This window comes from Botrytis fragariae (genome assembly GCF_013461495.1).
Source record: "Botrytis fragariae strain BVB16 chromosome Unknown tig00000054, whole genome shotgun sequence".
Lineage (NCBI taxonomy): Eukaryota > Fungi > Ascomycota > Leotiomycetes > Helotiales > Sclerotiniaceae > Botrytis > Botrytis fragariae.
This window is the reverse complement of record NW_023500993.1, coordinates 1,561,737-1,585,299: the sequence shown is the minus strand read 5'-3', so window position 1 is coordinate 1,585,299 and position 23,563 is coordinate 1,561,737. Positions and strand designations below refer to the sequence as shown.

The following is a 23,563-nucleotide window of genomic DNA, read 5'->3' as shown; positions in this document are numbered from 1 at the left end:
AAAAGTATTTGGAAGCTATACTTACCAAATTCGAAATTTTATATACTTAGTATTATATTAAAAAAATACCTGTCATTAATTATTTATATTTATAATCTACTATAGAAAATAATAAACTAATTAATATTATTAAATATCAATAAGTTATAGGTAGCTTTATTTATCTAATAGTATACATAAAATCAAATATCTCTTTTATATTAGGTTAATTATCACAATATATAACAAAATCAGTGAAATACTATAGAATAGAAATAAAGAACTTAATATAATATCTGAGAGCTATAATCACTTAGAAACTCAAATATAAATCTAAAGGAATATAATACCAAATTACAAAGAAATACAATCTACCAGTAAATACTATAAAAATCTTTATTAATATAAATTAAATAAGTAATTAATATAATCAAAAAAGTATTTTTGGAGGAGTTACTATATTCTATAAAGAATCAATATTATAAACTAATAAAAAATAGAATTCAATAATAATATTAAATATTAAATCCAAATATATATTAATAGTAATATTTATTAAATAAAGAAAATAATTAATTCAAATACTCAAAAATCTTGAAAAGATAAAATATATATTTATATATAGAAATATTATTCAATTATTAGATAATAATCAAGAAGTAATAGCTCTAATCAAGAATTTATATTTATATAAATAATCAAAGTATATTAATATATACTATTATTTTATTAGAAATCTTATTAAAAAAGAAAAGGTAATAATTAGCTATATTAATATATCAGATATAGTAATAAATGGAATAATTAAATCTCTAGTAAAAGTAGTATTCGAAAGGTTTAAAGAAATATTAGGATTGAGATAATAAAGATACAAAAAATTAAAGAAATTAAAGATAATAATTTTTATAAAAGAATATTAAAAGAAATAAAAGTTATTGATATTAATTATATATTATAATTAATAATATAGTTACCTAAATAAACTAGATTAGACGAATTATAAACAAATATATTAGTTCTCTCCAAAGAAAGTAAAAAGGGATCAAGATATTTATACACATAGTAATATAGTCAATACAGAGGCCTTTTCCACCTAATCTTATAATAGATATATTATAAAAAAAGTAAAATAAAGCTTTTTATAATATAATGTTTATAATCTATTAGAAATAGATAATAAGTTATATATAAAAAGTAATATATTAAATATATATATAAAATCTATATATCCGGGAAGTCTAGAGAAAGAGTTTTATAGTAGTATATATATACTACATATGTACTACACATGTGATTTCCAATAATAATAATAATAAATATATTAAAATAATAAGAAAATTTATTTTCATAGATTAGATCTATATTAAAATAATATGATAATTAAATGATTTATAATATTTAATAAAAAATCGAAAAATCACGAATTATTAGGATTTATATTAAAAGTGAAATCAAATAGTTTCAGATTCTATGGTGATAAGCCTTTGAAAGACACTGTCTTGAAATTAAGGCCAAAAAGCCTGGTTTTATTATGTAATCACCATGTGGTCTGAGGATGAGATAAGTATTCTGTGTCTCTGCCGAATTAAGAATCACATGATCGAACATCACGACGGAGACATGCATCTACTGTTACCAGACTATCATTTTAACGTTACCCCCTTTTTTGGAATCCTTGTCTATGGTGTGTCTCTATCAACCTGTTCTTGCAGATGAGAACAGGTACCAAATGCGCAGTCGTGGCGGGGTACTGCTTCTGTCATGACGCGCAACGAGGCACAATGGGGCACAATAAGGCACAATAAATCAAATATTTCGAATAGTCTTCCATCACAAACCAATTCAACAATCCGCATTTCCCAGCAACTTTTTGCTTTGTTTTTCTATTTCATATCTGACAACATGAACCTGCTATTTGCCTCGCTGGCAGCCATCGTAAGCTTCGTCTGGTTCTTGAACTACGTATTTGGAGTAAAGCGTGATTCCAAAGAACCACCATACATTGATCCAAGATTCCCAATCATTGGACATGCTGTGGGACTACTTCGGGAGAAGTATGGATATTACATCGCACTTAGGTTTGCTTCTCATTTCATCATTTTCCTTTGGAAAGCGAAATCTTTCAGGCATTTTGAACTAACGCGTTCGCGACCCAGTGAAAAGTACAAGTTGCGTATCTTTGGTCTTGCCATACCTGGTATGCCTGGTGGTCGAGTCTACATCATCAACTCACCCGAACTTGTTCTTGCTGTCCAAAGACAATCTAAGCAGCTCTCATTCTGGCACGTCGAAGCAACTTTCACCGTGGGCATGGCGGGGTTGAGCCCGCATGCAGCGAAGATAGTCACACATAATGTGAACGGCGAAGAAGAGGGAACGAGTTTTTTCAAGTCGGGCATGACGCTTCAACATCAAGAGATGCAACCGGGTGAACACCTGTTGAATATTACCAGGGATGGTACTCAGAAGCTCGCACGTACTGTTTCGAGACTAGAAGAAATAACCAGGATTGATCTCAATCAATGGATTGTTGACACGATCATGGACTCCGTAACAGGTAGTTTCTATGGCCCTAGAAACCCATACAAAGACCCGGAAATATCAAAAGCGTTCAGGTAATTTATCAATGTAATAATATGGAAGATCAAATACTAACTCATGACAGAGACTTTCAGGACAATGCTGTTGGACTCATTTCCTTTCCTTTGCCAAAAGTCACATGTCGAAAAGCGTACCAAGGTCGCGAAAAGATGGTTGATGCATTTCTCAAGTATTATGCGGATGAAGGTCCGAAAACGGCGTCTCACATTGTCCAATCTCAGGACAGAGTTGCTACCACTTCTGGAATCTCACTCCTCGATAGAGCTCGTATTGACGCTGTTAGTGGGCACGCCATCTTAGCCAACACAACCCCCACAGCATTCTGGGCTGTCTTCCATCTTCTCTCAGACCCCAAACTTGTGGAAGAGGTACGAAACGCAGTGGAACCGTTTGTTAAAAATTCAGAGAAAAACGGACATCTTTCTCGCGAGATGGATATCAGTAAGATCAGGGATGTGCCTATCATCAGATCTATTCTGCACGAATCGCTGCGACATTATGCGGATGGCACCGGAACACGAATTGTGCTTCAAGACACCATGCTTGACGATAAATATCTATTGAAGAAAGATTCATTCATCTTTATGCCGAATCGAGCTTACCATTTTGATGAATCATCCTGGGGAACAGATGTTGACAATTTCGATGCTCATCGTTTTATGAAAAGTAAACCATATCAACCAGGTGCATTCCGAGGCTTTGGTGGCGGCGTTAATCTATGTCCAGGGAGGTTTTATGCCATGAATGAGATATCCTTTCTATGCTCAATGCTAGTTTTGCGTTATGATGTCAAGCCGGTTGGTGGGGCATGGATTCATCCAGGAGCTGATAGTAGCAACTTGTCCCTAATCATCAATCCTCCAATCAAGGAAGTACTGGTGGACTTCAAACCCAGAGCGGGATGGTCTGGTGGCGATTGGTCTTTCACGCTTTAAATGTTACCTCAAGGGTGTATAGTAAGACACGAAGTACACAAATCTCCACCTACTGTGTGTGTGGTCTTTAAACTAGGAAAATATATTCATGCAGAATCAGAATCATTCTTTTAAGAACCATCAGGTAGTATTTGTAAGCCTGCTAGATCAAATTGTTACTAAAATCTGAGTAAGATAAGTGTATTTTTGTATTTAAATTTCGAACAAAACATGCCATAAAAAATGTGATCCAGCCAATACAAATAGACCACTGCTTTATTGTGGCTTTTTATAGTCACTCTAAATCAACTAGATCGTGAAAGTACCCTGCCTTGAGCTCGTGGCACCCCTGGCAAACCTTCAGACCCTGGTGAAATCCTCTTCGCCACGTTGTTTGACTGTCTCAATACAATCCTTGTATTGAGGGCTTTGTTGGATCTTCTTCGCATCTTGCTCCATCTGCGAGAGCTGATATGAGTACAAATATGAGTAAATTCCCTCGCAATGATGTAGGACAGACCTTCAAACTCATCGGTGAAGCTTCTTCTGAATACACAAAATGTTATCCATTTCCAGACGTTTCTCCCTTATAGTCACTCGAACTCTTCTTTTCTTCCATGTCTCGGCAGTTTTGGCAGTTTCAACAACTGGCAACAGTTCAATTCAATGTAGTACTCTAGAACGCCTTCTTCCAAAGCAAGTGTCATACCCCTCTAGCACTACCTATATCAGCTCGGTTCTATCCTACTATTTCGTCCAAGAACGTCTTTCACCGGCCTGCATAGTCAAACCTAGCTGCACGTAAGACGTATCGACAATACTGATAGCGCTATCAAATATCTACAAAAAGCAACCTGATGCTACGTTGCTTTCCATCCGGAGTGGTGGCCATTCTCCGATCGCCGGTGCAGCCAACGATAATGGTGGGGTGACAATCGACCTGACGCTTATGGATACCCTCAGTCTGAACCGTGATGGCTCAATGGTCTCTGTGGGAGCCGGTTCTATCTGGAGCAAAATATATATTCAATTGGAACAAAGGAACTTGACTGTCCTTGGAGGTCGTGTAGCTGGAATTGGGGTAGGAGGTTTATTGATAGGAGGTTAGTGCTCAGCTTACATCGATTCATTTTGCTCAGGCTTTAATTTCTAACATGATACAGATGCATAAGGCGGAGTTTCATTCTTATCCCCTCAGTATGGTTGGGCTTGCGACGGAATACTGGGCATGGAAGTGGTTCTTGCCGATGGCTCGGTAGTTTATGCATCGTCACAAAGTCATTCCGGCCTCTTCACTGCTCTTCAAGGAGGCTCGAATAACTTTGGGGTAGTGACTAGATTTGACTTGAAGACTTTTGCACAAAGGGAACTGCTCGGTGGATTTATTTTCTACAATTCATCTACAGTTCCGCAACTGCTCAAGGCCTTCAATGACTTTATGAGCCCTGTCAACTTTGACCCCCATGCCTCAATCATTCAGGCTTTCGGCTACCAGCAAGGTCTTCAAGCCGTTTCTATGGGCATGGAATACACTTTACCAATTGCGAATACGACACCGAAAGTGCTTCAGCCGTTCCTGGAGATCGACAACCAGCTAGGTAGTACCATGCGCGTTTCCAACATGTTGAATTTCGTAACAGAGGAAGCGGATTTTCAGCCTTTGAATACTCGGTATGTCGTATACATTGATTCATGTCAGCGTGTTGCACACGCTAGAAGTCGTCATCTAGGACCAGAAGAAACTTTACTAACACAATTTAATGCAGAGGAATCTATGTAACCACAACTTTCAGTCCGAACCTCCCTATCTTGACCTCAATCTATGATCTCTGGAATGCAACTACTCCAAGCATCAGCGCAATTCCATCGATAGGCTACAGTTTAATATATCAACGGCTCCCAGCAACTGTCCCGGGCAATGTTAATTCTTTTAATCTCCCCTCATCCGCAGAGAATCTGGTATTGGGTTTATTATCCGTTACTTGGGCAAATTAGTCGGATGATGAAACGGTGAATTCAGTGACAACGGCGCTCATGAGTGCAATTGAAGAGAAGACAAAAGAAGCAGGTGTTTACAATTCTTTCAAGTATTTGAATTATGCAGCCAGTTGGCAGAATCCTTTGGGCTCGTATGGAGATAAAGGAAAAGAGAATTTGTTGAGTGTGAAGAAGACTTATGATCCGCAAGGCCTGTTTCAAAAAGGGGTTCCTGGTGGGTTCAAGCTGAAAGGACTTGATCAGTAGTCTTCATAAACACACACAGAAGATAAAATCGTTGTTATGATGTGTAAAATAGTCATATATTTATTTTGAGATGTTAGAAAAAGGAAACTTTAGGCCAGTCAAGCATGATCAGATGTTTATAGTTACTTTTTCAAGCCCTACAGGAAATATTGACGAAAACATCATCTCCATCCACTGGACCCATAATGCCTAAGCAAGGCTTCTTTATCTCCAGACGTGGAAATTGTGTCTTAGCCCTTGACTCAAAGCTCTTTTCATGAATATCAATCCCAATATCTTCTTTATCTATGAGTTGCATATCAAATCTCCACAGAGCTAAAGCAACACAAGTTAATACCTCCGCCTTGGCCAGAAATCGCCCCGGGCAGTAAGTTGAACCACCGCCATAAGGTCTGTAGCTCGGGTTTACATTCAGCTTATCATTGGTCATAAACCTCTCCGGGTGAAATTCACCAGCATCGGCCCCGAAAACTTCATCATTGAGTAGTAACTGCCGATATGGAATGATAACCCTGCCGCCTGGCTGTAGTTCTTTTCCACCGACGTAAGTAGGGGATGCGACATTGCGAACAGACACAGATGAAGTTATAAGCCTCAAAACTTCGTGGTACAAGGCGAGAAAATGGGGAGTAGCTGTAGGAACAAATGAATTTGCAAGAGAGTTGGGATCCTGAGATGCGGGAGTTGCCATGATGAGTTTAAGTTTAAGCCGTATCTTGGCTAAAAGGCTTGGATTGTGGAGAACATAAGCGAGCATCCAAAATGATACTTTTCACGCGTTTGTATTTATCCTATTATTGATCAGTCGCTGTGTTCGATATATTGTGAAAGTGAGGAATATCAACACTCACACCCAATAGATCATCGTACGATAGGCAGCGATATCAGGCGCTTGAATACCCACAGCTTTCATTTCAATCTCCAATGCTTCCACGAGCCAGCAGGCACCCGGACGCTGACTGGTGGAAATTTCGAAATACCTCGTTAGAGCATTCTGGCCAATAGCTTTTGCAGCTTTCATATCATTAGACCAAGGAGCAAGAATCTTGTAAGTCAGTTTCCAGCTACTGTCGTCGAAAGAAAAAAAGCTGTCAAAAAGGTCAGGTTCAATTTCACGGAGCTTAGGTCCAAAAAAAGAAGTCGTGGCTCCTTCCATAAGCGCTTCTCTGGTCCACTCAAGGAGCGACACGGTACGGGAATCGGTCCATGGCGTAGGTAATATAACTTTCGAGGTCATTTTGTCCCAAGTCATAGAACTATGAACGCTGGAGAGAAACACGCGTTGGAGCTTGTCAAGCCGTTGGCCGGGTTGGAGTTGTTGTCGTATGATAGTTTCGGCAATATGCGCAAGTGGTTTGTTCGGAGACCAGTTGCCGCCAACTCTATTGAGCTTTTGGGATGAAGGTTCCCACATTTTTCCTATGGCATGTGGTGTAGCTCTGAACAAAACCATCATATCAGTGATATAATCATCAAATGTCAATTGTTCAGTATTTCTGTACACCTCATTCACGGTGAAGATGGATGTGATAGTTTAGAGACTTTCTCCTGCTGCAGTGATGGTGAATGGCTCGCGAGTGTTGCGAAAGTAATTTCTAGCTTGATGTTAGAATCCTTATAGATGTCACGAAAGGAGGTTTTTTGGCGCATAGTCCAAGAAGTGATAGACAAACCTGCCATATGCAAACGTGCCGTCGGCGTCATTGAAGAAGGATACGGCATGTCCTGGAGAGCAATCATTAGTTTTTGCTTCATTTTATTCATCTATAATGAAGATATACCCAAGACTATACCCGCTGAGTCAGTAAACTTGATCATTTGTTACATAAATGGATAAACATACACGGCATCCAATATGGTAGGACTTGAGGTCGATTGGGGTATAACCACGGTAAAATGGTAAATGACCAGATTCTCCAAATTATATAAAGTCCAAATAGACTGAAAACAAGACTGCAGAGCACAGAGATAGTCGCGATTTGGCCTTGGAAGGCATTTAGATTACTCCAAAACCGCTCCTCAAATACTCCGGATAATATTGTCAGGCGGAGAACAAAAGTTGGGCAAAATTCAGTTCGTGAGGTTCAATCTCAATAATGGATATAGGTGCCTATCACGTAAATATAGTAGACTTTATACCAAGACCGCGTTCGTGTATTAAAATGATTGTAGAGCAGATAATTCGCACAAGTCACTAGAACAATAAAGAAAAGATACAAAAGCCATTGGACTCTTAGCTCGCTTAAAGAAATAACTACACTGCAATCTATATTGCTAAATCTATCTCGATGCAACATCCATCTCACCTAGGCAGCCTTCGTTCGCCCATTCTGAACTTCATTACCAACAGAAACCATGTTTTTCACATCAACACCTAGTTTTGCAAGCCCCCAGCGCATGCTATTCTTAGCAGCCTCATCGACACCGACAAGGGCGTACCAACCAAGTCTCTGCTTTGCCTTGCTTACTTGATAAGTTCTGGTCATACAAAGGTGCTCTAGCTTTGAACGAATCAAAATTTTAGGCCTTCTCCTTCCCTGGTACACAATCCAGAACCAGTACTCAGTTAGCCAAGCCAGCATAAACAAGATCCACGTAGGAATGACCCATATTGTTTTCGGCGGATGCCCCGCTGCCGTATAGAACTTGCGCATATAAAACCAGAACGGGGAGGGAAGGTCGTCTGTGATATTGAATGCTTCGCCGCAAATTCGATATTTAGTTGGTACTGCATCAATATCTTCATCTCTATCCTTGATGTAAGCGATGTCCGTCTCTACCTCCGTCAAGAGGGCCTTTGCTGCCAAGACATGACCAAAAACCGCATTGCTGACATAAATCGGATCAAACAGAGTTGTATTGTCACCCAATTGCAGAAATGACAACCCGTAGCGTGCTAGTTGCAGGCCAAGCATTGTCATATTCTCGTCTCCTTCGCCGTAGATACCTGGGATCCGGATACATGCAGTTCGAAGATGACTGTGGGAGCACTTTCCAGCAAGATGACATGGTTTAGAAGAAGGATTATTGGCAGCCAACACCAGTGCATCTGCAAGAGCCTTGCTTTCAGTGTAGGGGTTGTATTTGGTAACTGGGCCGTTGAGAATGGGGTGAGATTCATCCGCGTTAAATATTTCACCGTTGACATCGTACTTGTATATGGTCAACGAAGATGTATAGACAAGGGCTACAACTGAAGGTGCGGAAGAGGCGCATGCGAGCAAGTTCTTAGTACCTTCTACATTCACCTTCTGATAAGAAAGATGATTGGGTGGATCTTGGTATGGATCGGGAGAGGCGGCATGAAAGATAATACGCGGTTGGATATCCTTGAGCAAATTGGTAACTTCTTCAACAGACGTGATATCGCCAGCATAGTACGATGCTTCAGGATAACGGTTTTCGCGCGGACTCCGGCTGAATACAGAAACGTGCTCTACGTTTGAATCATCCAAAAGAGCTTTGACAAGATGATGTCCCATGAATCCACACCCTCCAATGACTAGAACATGACCTAGTGCCTGACTCTGCATAGCTTGTGCCTCGTGATGGTGGTAATGGTATTGGTGTTGGTGGTGGTGGTGATGATGGTGGTATGGAAAGATTCCACTGACGAGAAGAAAATACGGAATGTAAAAGAATGAGCAAACATAAGATTGCATGTTATTAGACGAATAAGCGGATGCGGGTTGCATGGATATTATTAAATTAAGGCTTACCTGACGTTACCGACGCTTGATGTGGCCTGCAAGACACCCCACACATAGTCACCGAATGACAATGTGAGTGGGGGATAGAGACACACCTACCTCGCTTAGCCATCGAAACATCAGTACATCAGCACAAGGATTAATGAGACTAAAGATGCTTTAGGGAAATATGAGACCTAATTGATTATACAGCCGGCCCTTGTATGAGTAGGAAAATGATGTTCTCCAATGAGAACAACGTACTCTTATAACAAACAGCAAGAGGCCCGTCAGCTTCTGGACTAGTAATACAGCCCCACAACACTTACGACCCCGCGATAAATATCTTAAGTTAGATGAAGACTAAACACACATAATCCCTCACGGACATTCTGACAGGTGCATGCATATATTGATGGGTAGATAAAAAAAAATCAACCTGTTTATTACAAACTGTTGGTTTGAGAAGGATACGAAAGACGTGGCACCTACGAACTGTAGGTCCTAATTGTCTATATTGTATTCTGTCTAAAGAGCTAGCTATGTACAGAAAGTAGTAGGCATTATATAGGCACTACTGAAAGAGCTAGTCTCTTTCGCATTCGCCTAAAGCTCAATACAGTAGCCATTGAATTGAAGTCATTCACCCACGTTCATACACAAACTCCCCAAATATTTAGCTTATCATTCTTTTCGGACTAGAGATAATCCTCCTCCACATAGTTCCGGTCACGTACAGCAACCTTGACGTGGTGTAACAACAAACTTTGATCGTGGTTTTTGAATCTCGAAGTCATCTCTTGGTCAACCTGGATGTTCAACACAGGTAGAAGGTAAGCAAGCGTAATTTTTGACGTCAAGAGTATGGAAGCTCTAGCGTCTGCTATACTGTGGTACATGTCAGTTTAATGTAGCAATGGATCCGAGATGTTACCCACGTTGATGGCCAATTTTCCCCAATGTGATAAGGAGGAGATAAACCCTGAAGGAAATTGGCTGAATTTGCGACTGTAGCCTCTTGCCTATCCACATCTCTCAGAATATCGACTGTTACAGGCGTTAAAATTCTTATCAGAAATGCGCGAGGGGAACGTCCTTGCAAAAATGCGTACTTACAATAGTTCTCTAAAGATTCTTCCAAAACCCTATGTAGCAAAGGTAGATTATTCAGACCTTCATATGTGCGCAACTTAGGGTCTCCAATCTCTCGACGTAGCAATTCAAGATCCAGTTGCACACAGGCTTGTGCAATTGTGTGAGTAAGAATCTACATATCCTCGTCAGTACATGAATGTCTGGTATATTTTTGTTTTAGAATCACTAACAAGTAAAGCCTGATTTGATAGCTTGAGCCATGCAGACAGAATTGCTTCAGCGACAACCGAAGACTTGACCTTTTCTTTACCAGGAGTAACAATTATGGTCCGCAAGAATTTGAGCTAAATACGATTAGCAGCTTTCTTTGTGAAATATGGGGTTACAGACCAGTTTTTCTTCTTCTGCTTGCTCTAATGCGAGAGCTAGTCGCTGGATTGATATATGCTTTGCGCGCTCATTTCTAGTAACGATGAAATGGACGGTTCTTCCAAGTCAACTAGTGCGCATTCAGAGGTTGTAGATTCTACTTACGGAGCGATAAAAACGGGCACATATTGTTGCGTATTGTCAGAAAGCTCCATATCGAGAGCATATCGGATCAGTGACGAGGCGAAATCTTGCTCGCGAGCTTGAAAGGGCAAAATTACAGTGAGTAACGGAACAAGTGAGTGTATGAAAGGGTACGTGAAGAACTGGGCTTACTCACCTATCTGACCAAAAAAAATCGCAGTCGATGCCGCAAAGACCGAGGGTTTTAGCAACGCGCGTAGATTCACAGATTTCCAACCTGCCCGATTAAATGTTAAGAAGGGAGGTGATTAAATTGAAGGGGCCAATTATTGCGGAAGACCAGAGTCATCAGACTTGAGGTGATAAATTCGCATGAGTATAAAAGATCCACGACGTACCATTATAATACCAAATTCTGCCACTGAATGATGATCCACGGCCAGCTTCTGTCAAGATGTTCTCTTTAATTGAAGCCTGGAGACCAGGCGCCACATATTCTGATCCATCGGCAATTGAACAGAAGCTGCAGCTTTGAGATGATTTGCACCTGGAATGGTCATAAGCATGGGATGTCATATTTCGTTGTGATCGTGTTTAAATTTACGGCCAGCTCAGTGCATCAAGATTCAGTGGAAGCTTGAAAGTTCGAAGAACAGAACAAACATGAATGATTTTCTCAAAACAAACACGGGTTCGAATTGACCGAAAGGCTGACAGCACAGGGATTAAAGATGGGTAGTGTAGGGTTGCATGCATGCATGCATGCATGATATGATAGATACACTCACATTGATTTTCCCTTTATAGCCTATACATTGGTGATTCCACAGCCTGTTACTAATCCGTTGTAATATTAATCTCTTAATCTTTCAATCTATGTTGGTTGTAGGGAGGCTGCGCACCCGCGGAGCGGATAATTGCTCTAACGGATAATCCGCAAATAATCCGTCAGCGGAGCGGATAATTCAAAGTCTGGGTAGGCAGCCCACGGAGTATTTGCAAATTATCCGCGGGTATCCATCTAACCGTAGATTGCATAATATTATAATAACTCTATGATTAGTATAAATATCAGTATAAATCTAAGCTTGAATCATTTTTAGACTGTAAAGTGATTTGTGAATAGCTTCAAATTTAACCGAAAAGTGAATTTAAGTGGGTATTTCTCAAATAATCCGCAGATAATATAGATAATATGTAGATACTCTGCAAATCATTCACCTATCTGCGGATAATCCCCCCCTACTCACAGGTAGATGGATAATCTGCAGATAATCCACGGATTATCTACAAATTACCCACGGGTACGAATAATTTTTGCGCAGCCTAGTTGCAGGTCTTGATTTGTGGCCATATCAACTAGAAAAGACGAGGATAGACAGATAGATAGATCAGTGGATGAACAGAGGATAGTGAATTGCGTAATAAAACATAACAGGAGCAATCGTTATTATTTTGTCCTTTAATGATAGTAACTATATCTGAGCTCATGGAAGAGGATCAAAAATCGATACTAGTTAACTTTAAGAGATAATACTTTACATTCACAAGGGAAAGAGCGTTGCGGATATCAATTGATACTAGGCTAAACAGAGATTAGTTAGCATTTGGTTATTTGGAAGCTTCTAATCACCTTTTAAAGAAATTAGTTCGGGAGTCGGTAAATGAAGAATGATTATTTTTGTAGACTTTGTCAAGTGTAGAATACTAGAGTAATTGTGGCTTAATTGTGGGGTAATTGTGGGGTAAAATAAGGCTGATATACTTGGCCGTTATGTACCCAAATATAGAATTGTTCTACGTTTGCAAACTAGGTGGTGCTAAGGTGAAATGTCATCTTTCACGGACTGTTATTGAAGGAATGAGTCGGAAATATCACAACAAGGCTATACTCTAGGTATTTAGCTATAGTTTCAAGTATTCCTTTGCGATCTTTTATAAATACAATGTGCTCAACTAAGATCCACTAGATCCCATTTATTCACACCAGATACCACAAACTCGAAAAGATGTAGAGCAAATAGACCGCCCTTTTTTAAAAGATCTTTAAATCCTTTATTACCAAACAAAAGTGTCATCTTTGTAGCTACATACTAATACACAAACTTCCTCAGCCATTAATCAAATTCTCCCTCTTTACACTTCTCAGAATACACATATCTTGCAAGATCGACAACATCTTCTGCATTCTCACTATCGAATTGAAACACACACAAAATTCGATAAAGCTTAGATAAAGCTTAGATAAAGCTAAATTTTTCAATAAATCAATACAATAAAGATCTCCAAGAATATACAATGAAGTATAATCAATAAATACTTTTGAATAGCTAAGGTTTCGATCAAAAAACATAACAGGAGTACAACTTTCCTCGTAATTGTTATGCGGCGGCGCTGGGAAGGATAAATTTCGGAAGTATTCATCTTTTCTCGCAATTGAATCAGGTTTCTGCTCTGGTGCGATCTCTTCTTCTATCTCTACTCTCTTCTTTTTGTCCTTTTTTCTTGCACCCTATGAAATCTCTTCTTCCCCAAACTCGATAACAGATCGGGCAATAGGTTCATTAAAGCCCCATGTCGAAGCAAGCGTAGGCAAAGGCCGAGATTGAGGGGGTGTAATAGATACTTCCTCTTCCGTAGGTTTTATTCGATTGAATGCTAGTACTGGTTCTGGCACCGAATAATCCCCAGTGTACGCGAATTGAGCAAATCGCTCAAATGTCTCTTTGCTTACATCATCCCATCTCGCACATCCCTCTTGGGATTCTCGAAAATCCCCCTTTGAAAGTAGTACGTAAAGTGAATCAGAGCATTGGGAAATTGCTTTCTCGTGAACGAAGAACTCCGCCGGATTATTGTCAGTATTCTTGCCAACAACAAATCTGAACATTCGAGAATTGAGGATTCTATAATATATTAGATTTTCGAAAGATTAATAAAATAACAACTTTGATTATACTAATTATTATTCCAGGTATTATTATTAGAATTAAAATAATTAAAGTAATTTTACTTTCTATCATTTTTATTATTATTGTTATTACCTTTGTTATTACTTTTACTATCTTAACAATTATTGTTAGAATTATCAGAATCATTATCTAATAGATCTCTTGAAATTCCTAATAATATAATTTTGTTTACAATTTTGTTTAAATTTAACAAAATTGTATTGTCTCATTTTAATAATCCAAATCCATAGCCCTCTAGATTTTTAAATTCTTTAATAAATAACATTTTCTTCAGAATATAAATATAAATATTTTTTAATAATATATAAGAAAATGAATAAAAAATGAATAAATATATATCTCTGAGATTATAATAATTGAATAAAATTGGTTTTCGTTTAGTAACTTTAGAATATTTATTGAAAAGATTATTAATATTAACGGTAAAAACCCCGAATGTTATTATTTCATATATTAATACCTCAAATATCAGATTTATAATTAAAGTAACCTCAATTAGTATTTTGTAATACTTATTAATCTTTTAATCTAATATAAAATCTTTCAGGAACTAATAAAATAAAAGAAAAAAAAGTGTAATTATTAATTGAAGTTTAAGGAATTCAACAAAATAATTTATTTTGAATTATCTCGAAAATTAAAATTAAAATTCAATTTAATAACTTTCCAGCTAGTTTTGTTAAGGTGATTAAGCTTTAATACTAATTTTTCTATTATTGAAATACTAATAAATTGAATTTTAATTAATAATTATAATGTAACTTATAGTGAACTGGGTTATATAGGGAATCAGGTCAAATATCTTTATACCAAAATTTGTATATAAAGGTATTTAGAGTGACTTTTTATATCTCTATGGATATTAAAGATAATTTTAATTTTTTTAATAATTAGGCTTAATATCTAATAAAAATGTAGTATTAAAGTTACAGAATATTTTTTAGTAATATTGTTCTTGAATTAATATGATTTCAAAAATTCCCATAGTAATTTTTGTTAGATAAAATCAAAAATTTAAAAGAAACTTTAATATCTTTATTAAAAAAGATTATATCTTTATAAAATTTTGTTATATTAAATATTTATATTGAATATATTATACTTCAAAATATCGAAACTATATCTCTAGTACTTATAGAGTTATAAAAAATCGCTCTAAGTACCTTTACATACAAATTTTGGTGTAAAGGTACCTGACCCAGTTCCCCATATAACCCGGTTCACTATAAGTTACATTATCTCTTTTCTTTTTATTTTATTAATTCCTGAAAATTTATATACTAAATTCGAAATTTGCTAGTCCATAAATTTAGTAATAGTATAACGAAATAATAATATTTAGTTCTATTATATACTAATTAAGGTATCAATATATGAAATAATAATATTCAGGGTTTTTACCGTAATATTAATATTAAATTCCTTTTTAAAATCCTAAAGTCTATTAGTTTATAGTTTTATATTAGAACTAATAAATAAAATAGTCTATTTTATAGATATAAATAATTATATCTTATTAATTTGATATCTCAGAAATTGATTCTTAATTTAATTATAATATTTCTTTTATAGATATAAATAATTATATCTTATTAATTTGATATCTCAGAAATTGATTCTTAATTTAATTATAATATTTCTTTTATAAAAAAATTATTAAAAAAGCCTTTTCAATATCTATTTTGATATCGATATATATACTAACGTAGTTTATTAGTACGTACACTATATTAGTATATGTACCTGTCGGGACAGGGATTATGTGACCGCACTAGCGCTTGCACTAGTGCCTTAGCACTATAACATATATATTTCATAGCTCTAGCTTTTAAAACCTCAAGTAATATTACAATAATATAAATCATAGTATTATATTAACTTCATTATCCTTATAATAATACTAATACTAATTAATAATATTACAAATTAAAAGCTTAATATTTTAATTTTAAATATAATATATATTTATAATTAAAATTGATATTTCTTTAAAGAGGTATAAGTTTTTATATTATTTCAATATAATTTAATATCTACTTTTATATAAATAGGAATTGTTAGTAATGTGGTAATAATTCTTATATAAATATTAATTTAATATAGTTTGATATTAATATTATTAAAAGAAGTTGGTAATATGATAATAACTTTCAAATTAATTTTAATTTATATTCGAGTTTTCTTTATAATCTATATTAAAGAATAGAAATTAATAATATTAGCTTGAATTTAATAATATTTTAAATAATAAATATAAAACTATTTTATTATTTATTTGCTATTCATTAATATAATAGAATAATTTTCGAAATCTTTTTAATTAAAGAATTATATTTTTTATGAAAATATAAGTATAAATAAATCAAATATATTATTAATTATTATAATTAATATATTTAAAAAATTAATTAAAAGATAGAAAGATTATTTATTTAATATTATCGTAAGTCATAGGCTAGTAGTATAGTATGGCAGCTAGCTCTAGTTAACGACTAAAATGGATTATATAAGCAGTATAACACGTGATATTAAAGAATCTGTATTGAATAGTGATCTCTCTTATTTTTTTATATTCAAAAGGAAAAAGACCTCTTTTTATGCTTTTTCCTACTAATTTAGCTTTTCCGCTTTCGTTAATCTCTTGTAGATCTCTTCCTAATCCGTCCGTTCTTTCGAAATAAAGCCCCTTTTTGTATTCTTTATTTTACAGTCGTTTTCGTATTTTATGGCCGTTTTCGAATTAATGATCGTTTTCGGATTAATGGTCGTTTTCGGATTAATGGTCGTTTTCGGATTAATGGTCGTTTTCGGATTAATGGTCGTTTTCGGATTAATGGTCGCTTTCGTAAGCTTATAAGCGACGATCATATGATCTGATTATATAATAGGCTAATATTAGCTTGAATGCCTTTAAAAAGATATATATATTATATTATTCTTTAATTAAAACAATAAATATCAAAAAAAATTCTAATATAAAGAAGATTAGAGATTTTTATAAATTCAAATTATACAAATATTAATAATTAATATATTTCAATTAGAAATTATAATTAGATTACTTTATGATATTTGAATATTTTATATTAAAATATTTTCAAATAATTAATATATATCTTTTATATAAACTTAAATATAAATTATATTTATATGAATTATTCATTATTAAATATATTATCTATATAACTCAATTAGTCTATATTATTTTGATTAATATAATTTAATTAAATTATAGAGAATAAATAAAACAAAAGATTATTAAAGTACTCTTAAAAAAAAACTTTATATTTCAATCAAAAAGTATATAATAAAGAATTACAAATAAAAATCTATATATATTATTTTAAGATCTTGAAATATTCTAAATAAATAATCAATTTAATCAATCTGAACTTTTAGACTTTAATTAATATATTATATTAAAGCTATTTATTATTTTATAGAAAGTATTTTTAATTAATAAGGGTAAAAATATCAATATCAAATAAAAAATATTATTAGAATTAGAACTATTTTATTACTTTGAATATTCTTAGTATAAATCTAACTTTTAAGAAAAGATTAAATTCAATAAATCAATTATATATTAGTTTTATAATTTAATAAAGCCAATATTTATTTAGTCTATTTGATTTAATTTTGATCTATAATTAGAATTACTTATTCAATAATTCAACTCTGATTAATTATAGTTAAAATTATCTTTTTATCAACTTAATCTATTATTATCATAATTATTATTATTATTATAAAAATAGTATTATATCAACAATACTAAAACTCTATTAAAAAGAAGTAGTTAATTAAATAAAGATCTATTTAATAATAATAATAATTCAAGTAGAGATAAAGGAGAAGAAAAAGACAATAATAAAGATAAAAAAAATGATTTCCTATAAGAAGATTATAATAAGAATAATAAAAACAAAGGAAAAAATAATATAGAAAATAAAAATAGAAATAATTTAGAATATAATTATAGTATTTCAGAAATTCTATTTATTCAATTATTAAGAATTATTAATATTAATTAAATATTAAAAAACCTTATAAAACTTTATAAAAAAGCCAATAAATATAATGGATAAAATAACAATTTTGCTTACAAATACTCAATATTTCTTAACAATTATTAATACATCAATTTGTTAGAATATCTATTATTCAAAGCATTTCTTATTATATTTATCAAAATTATATTCGATTTTTATTATATAAATCTAGGTAGTATATTATTAATGATAGAGGGAATTTGTAAGATAATAAAAATCATATTTAAAGATTTAGAATACAAATATAATCTTATATAATAATAGGAAAGTATTATATTTAAAAGTATAATGAAAGATTTAAATAATAATAGTAAATCAATAAATTAATATCTATAATTAATAATTATATAACTTTGCCACTTATATGAAGAACTTAGTTTAATAATAAAAATAAGTAAATTACTTTATTAAAAGATTATTAATATATATATACTAATGTAAGTATACTCTTTAGCTTATTTTCATTTTATTAAAAATATTCTAAATCTTTTTGAAGAACTTTAATTAATTATTATAATATAGGAATAAACTTATTCAAATAAGGTTATAATATTTTATACCAATTACAAATATCAATATAGTTGAAGTGGATATAATCAAAATAAAGATTTTAAATATAATAACCAATATCTATTTAAATTATAAACAAAAAAGAAATATTTTGTTTATAAGAAAAAAGATTGTTAATTAATTTAATATAATAAGGAGAAATATAATAAATTATAAAGAAAGTATAAAAAATAATTTAAGAATATTAATAATAATTTTAAAAAAAGCTTTAAATAATTCCTTGTTAAGTATAAAGAATCTATTCAGAATGATAAGAAATTCGATTTAGATATAGATAGTAAGGTAATAGTATATTTTGTATAATTCGAATTTCAGGATTTATTCATAAATAAATTATATTCAAATTTTATTATTTATAGCAAATCTATTAATAGAAAAGAGATTACTGTAAACTTAACTAATAAGATTTTTGTGTATATTTTAATATATTAAGTTTATAATAAGAATATAATATATATTAATAGATATAATATAAAAGAATTCTAACGAATTATTATTAATATTATTGTAGTATAATAGTTTATAATAAATTATAAATAGTATTTAGTATATAAAACAATTATTGAAGATATATTATTGAATATAAGTAGAGTAGGAATTGCAAATGTAATATTCAGAATTGAAAAAGTTGAGTTAATTAGATTAATTCTATTTAATTTATTATTAGAAATTATTGAATTTTATATTATGAATATAGAAATACTAGTTTTATTATTATTCAATAATATAAATAAGCTTGGAATATATTATAATAATATTATCAATATAGTTATTATATAAAAAATAAAAAATAGTTATTTATATATTTATTATAATAAGTATATAGTTCTTTTATAATATATAAATATATAGTAATTTATTTAATAAATTATTAATAATTACAAATACTATTTTATTAAAATAGAATTATCATGCCTATATTATTGTTTTGATTATCTATTAGTATATAGATTTTTGCAAATATTATAATATATTAATTATAATAATATATTATAAACTAAAATCAATAAATTTATAAAGTTTTATTAATATTATTAAAAGTATAATAAATCATCTAAATGATTTAAATTCAATCTATAAGATAATATTGATTTCAATTACTCAATTATAATTGATGTAATATATATCAATACTCATTTTATTTTATATATTATCAATAAAGATACTCGATTTCAAACTATATAATAATTGAATAATATTATTATGAAATATACTTTTGATATATTCCGAAAGTACTAAATAAATATATACACTAATTTATTAGATTATATTATATATAATATTGGAAAGAATTTTATTAATAAGAAATTCATATAATATATAATAATTATATCAATAAGAATAAAGAGTATTCTAATTAAAGTTTATTAATTAATTAATATAATCGAATAATATTATATAGTTATTAAGAGAGTGTATATTATTATTATTAATAAGCTAAAAAACTTTATAACAAAAGAGATAATATTACAAATAGCTATAAAAACAGTAAATAATATTATTGGACTAGATGGATTAATATCTATATTATTAGTTTTCGGAGTATATCTATAAATAACAGATCTCGATTTATTAGTATCTATAATTTTATAATAACAAATAGTAATTAAAAAAGCAATGAATAAAATAAATAAGCTATAAACTATAAGACAAGTTTTAGATATCCTGAATCAATGTAATAAACTATTCATAATATTATATAATTTTTCTATTAATTTGAAGATTTGGATATAAAGGGAATATAAAAAATAAACAAATTCATATTATTTATTAGATATAAAAAATGAGATATATACTATATAATTAATAAATATGCTAATAGAATTCTATATAATTTAAGTTAAACTGTATATAAAAAAAGAATAGAATTGGCCTTAGGATCAGCCCTAAGATAAACAATTTATCGAATTAATATAATTAGTATTCTATATATTATATATATTTGTAATAGAGTTATTATAATCTAATCTATTTAATAAATCTGTATAAGAAGTAGGTTATATATAAATAATATGAAATATACCTCAAAATGCAGATAGTATAACTTTATTAAAATTCAGTAAAATAAAATCTTTCTTTATTTTTATTGTTATATATAGTAGGAACCCTAAGGAGTTTCTTTTGAATTTATTTAAGAATCTCCAATCTTTATAATAATTAATCTTTTAAGTCATAATTTCTATATTCAATATCTTTTTCTTAAATAAAGAGAAAGATATTAATCTTATAACACCTATAAAACCATTAAACTTAATAATATATTTTCCAAATAATAACAAATATAATACTATTCTATATATTGAATATTATATAGTATTTATTAATATACCAGCATTAATAATCTTTATTAAATCAAAACAAAAAGAAGTTAATGGATTTATAGAAAACAGTATTTTTCAATTTATAAAACTTATAGATATACCTATAGATACTAGAATATTTAATTTATAATTTATTAATAAAATTAAGAATAAAGAAATCAATAAAGTATTTCTAAAATTTCAATTAATTATATAAATATAAAAAGATTAAGGAAAGATTATTATTTTAATATAATTATTTACAATATAATATATTAATTAATATATTATATTATTAATAATAGCTATACTACCTAAAAACAAAATAATTATAAATATCCATAATATTATACAAATATATATATAATCGATATCAAACTTAATTCGAAAGTTTTATACACAATTATTAATAGAAATAGATATTCTAAAGAGTTTTATTCTATAAGTTATATAATTATTATATAATATCCCAAAAATAGATAATTATTAATTTAATATTTATTATAAATATTATATTAATATTCTCAAAATAATATAATCGATCTATAATCTATATCTTTTATATATAACTAAGAATAATATAGTATTTAGTATTATCAAATTATAAATAAATAATATACTTATTATTATTAATAATAAATTTATAGATTATAAATAGGAAAACTTCAATAATACTAAGTTTATAGTAAAAAAGCGCAAAATACTTATATTAGATATATTATTCAAATTCAATAATAATTTGATTATTTAATAAAATAATAATACAATCTACCTCAATTAATAGAAGTAATATAAGAATTTACACTTAATCAAATTAGAATTATTTGATATATATGGTATATATAAAAAGCTAAGAAAATTAATAATAATAAAGGATCAATATATTATATAATATATTTAAGGAGTATATATTACACCTATATATCAATTAAAGACAGCTTTTGATTTATCTTATACTATATAAATTATTAATCCAAAAAAAGAAGATGCTAATTCTTTTAATAAATATATTCAATAGTAAATTGATAGTATAGAAAAAGAATTACAATTTATTCTATTAGATATAAATTCTTTCAAATTGATTGTATTTATTAATATATTCTTTATCAATAATAAAGATTTATCCTTTCAGATTGAATATATTATTGTTTTAATAAACAAATATAATAAAACTAATATTATTTATTAATCATCTATCAAATATAAAAAAGTCATTAGAAGTATATTAGTATTAGAACTTTACAATATAATTTTAGGCTTTGATATTAATACAATAATCAAAAACATAATTAATAAAATCTTCCCAAACCATAAGATTCTATTAATTATATATATTAATTCTAAATTACTTTATAACTATCTTATAAAGCTTAGTATTATTAATAAAAAGAGATTAATAATTAATATAATAATGATTTGAGAGGTATATAAGAAATAAGAAATTATAGAAATTAAATGGATTGATAAAGAATCTAATCTTACAGATATAATAACTAAATCAAAATTATATTAAGTTTTTAAGGACTTAATTGATAATAATATTATAAAGATTAAAATCATTAAATGAATTGAAAAAGATTAGAAGGAAAAATAATTATATAGACAAAAAGGTATTAATTAGAAGAATATAATTTAATAATTTTAAAGAATTATTAATATTGGAATAGGGATTATATAATTATATTAATATTTGTACTAATACCTTAATATTATAATATATATATTTTATAGCTCTAGTTTTTAGAATCTCAAGTAATATTATAATAGTATAAATCATAATATTATATTGACTTCATCATCCTCATGGTGATACCAACAGTACCACTTCGAAACACACCAAAATTAGCTTTTTATTAATATTTTTATTTAAATAACTAGTTATTATTATTTTTTAAACCCCTTTTCTTTATAAAGAATAAGAATAACGTGATTCATATATAAATAGATTATATTACTAAGTAAATTACTCAATTCATATACAAAATTCGTTTGTATATAATTATATACTTTCTTTATTTAATAAATTGAATCTTCTAAAAATTGAATATATAAGATTTAATTATAATTATATTATAAAAATCTAATCTCTTTTTAAAAATTTGAATTAATATAAGAGTTATTATAGAAATAGTTTTTTTGTAACGAAAATTGTAACATTTTCATTTTTTTCTTAAATATAATAAAAATAAGATTTCTGAAATATATAATTTTTATTATTATTTTATATATTTTTGTTTTTCAAAATAATAATTAGTTATTAAAATAAGAATATGAAAAATAACCAATTTTGGTATATTTTCAAGTGATTCACTTGGTGATATGATTCACTCGTATATGAATCACGTTAGAATATTTACAAATCTTAATTTTTTAATAGGGATCTCAATTATAGCTCAAAACTATTATACTTTGCGTTACAAAAACCTATTTTTTTGAATAACTTTTTTTGAATTCTAAAATTTTAAAATTTTATTTTACTTTTTTATTATTTATATAGATAAATATAATATTTCTAAGAAAAAATTAAACCATATTGATAAATAAAGAAAGTGTACAATTACGTATAGTCTTTTTTTATATATATAAAAAATTATATATACTAATATAATACATGTACTAATAAACCACGTTATA

At 30.0% G+C, this 23,563-nt stretch overlaps 6 protein-coding genes across 6 annotated transcripts; 2 read left to right on the top strand and 4 right to left on the bottom strand.

The window, feature by feature from the left end:
* Window positions 1–1,881: 1,881 nt before the first annotated feature.
* Window positions 1,882–3,515, top strand: Bfra_005258 (putative cytochrome p450 protein; the record flags this gene model as incomplete). The annotated part of the gene is made up of 3 exons (XM_037335643.1): window positions 1,882–2,057; window positions 2,136–2,594; window positions 2,645–3,515. The coding sequence occupies 3 exons, from the start codon at window positions 1,882–1,884 to the stop codon at window positions 3,513–3,515; spliced, it is 1,506 nt and encodes a 501-aa protein (XP_037192738.1).
* A 538-nt stretch (window positions 3,516–4,053) lies between these two features.
* On the top strand, window positions 4,054–5,738 carry Bfra_005257 (putative fad- protein; the record flags this gene model as incomplete). The annotated part of the gene is made up of 5 exons (XM_037335642.1): window positions 4,054–4,258; window positions 4,322–4,597; window positions 4,667–5,165; window positions 5,261–5,453; window positions 5,490–5,738. The coding sequence occupies 5 exons, from the start codon at window positions 4,054–4,056 to the stop codon at window positions 5,736–5,738; spliced, it is 1,422 nt and encodes a 473-aa protein (XP_037192737.1).
* Window positions 5,739–5,868: 130 nt separating this feature from the next.
* Window positions 5,869–7,556, bottom strand: Bfra_005256 (putative cytochrome p450 protein; the record flags this gene model as incomplete). The annotated part of the gene is made up of 4 exons (XM_037335641.1): window positions 5,869–6,466; window positions 6,590–7,177; window positions 7,412–7,463; window positions 7,520–7,556. The coding sequence occupies 4 exons, from the start codon at window positions 7,554–7,556 to the stop codon at window positions 5,869–5,871; spliced, it is 1,275 nt and encodes a 424-aa protein (XP_037192736.1).
* A 488-nt stretch (window positions 7,557–8,044) lies between these two features.
* Bfra_005255 (putative c-3 sterol dehydrogenase c-4 decarboxylase protein) lies at window positions 8,045–9,271 on the bottom strand (the record flags this gene model as incomplete). The annotated part of the gene is made up of 1 exon (XM_037335640.1): window positions 8,045–9,271. The coding sequence occupies one exon, from the start codon at window positions 9,269–9,271 to the stop codon at window positions 8,045–8,047; it is 1,227 nt and encodes a 408-aa protein (XP_037192735.1).
* An 854-nt stretch (window positions 9,272–10,125) lies between these two features.
* Window positions 10,126–11,611, bottom strand: Bfra_005254 (putative cytochrome p450 protein; the record flags this gene model as incomplete). The annotated part of the gene is made up of 8 exons (XM_037335639.1): window positions 10,126–10,315; window positions 10,366–10,474; window positions 10,544–10,694; window positions 10,753–10,866; window positions 10,913–11,009; window positions 11,057–11,153; window positions 11,232–11,312; window positions 11,434–11,611. The coding sequence occupies 8 exons, from the start codon at window positions 11,609–11,611 to the stop codon at window positions 10,126–10,128; spliced, it is 1,017 nt and encodes a 338-aa protein (XP_037192734.1).
* Window positions 11,612–12,987: 1,376 nt separating this feature from the next.
* Window positions 12,988–13,941, bottom strand: Bfra_005253 (uncharacterized protein; the record flags this gene model as incomplete). The annotated part of the gene is made up of 3 exons (XM_037335638.1): window positions 13,662–13,941; window positions 13,176–13,547; window positions 12,988–13,128 (listed from the first exon to the last, which is right to left on the bottom strand). Exons 1-3 carry the CDS (start codon window positions 13,923–13,925, stop codon window positions 12,988–12,990), a joined length of 777 nt encoding a protein of 258 aa, XP_037192733.1. The 5' UTR covers window positions 13,926–13,941.
* Window positions 13,942–23,563: the final 9,622 nt, after the last annotated feature.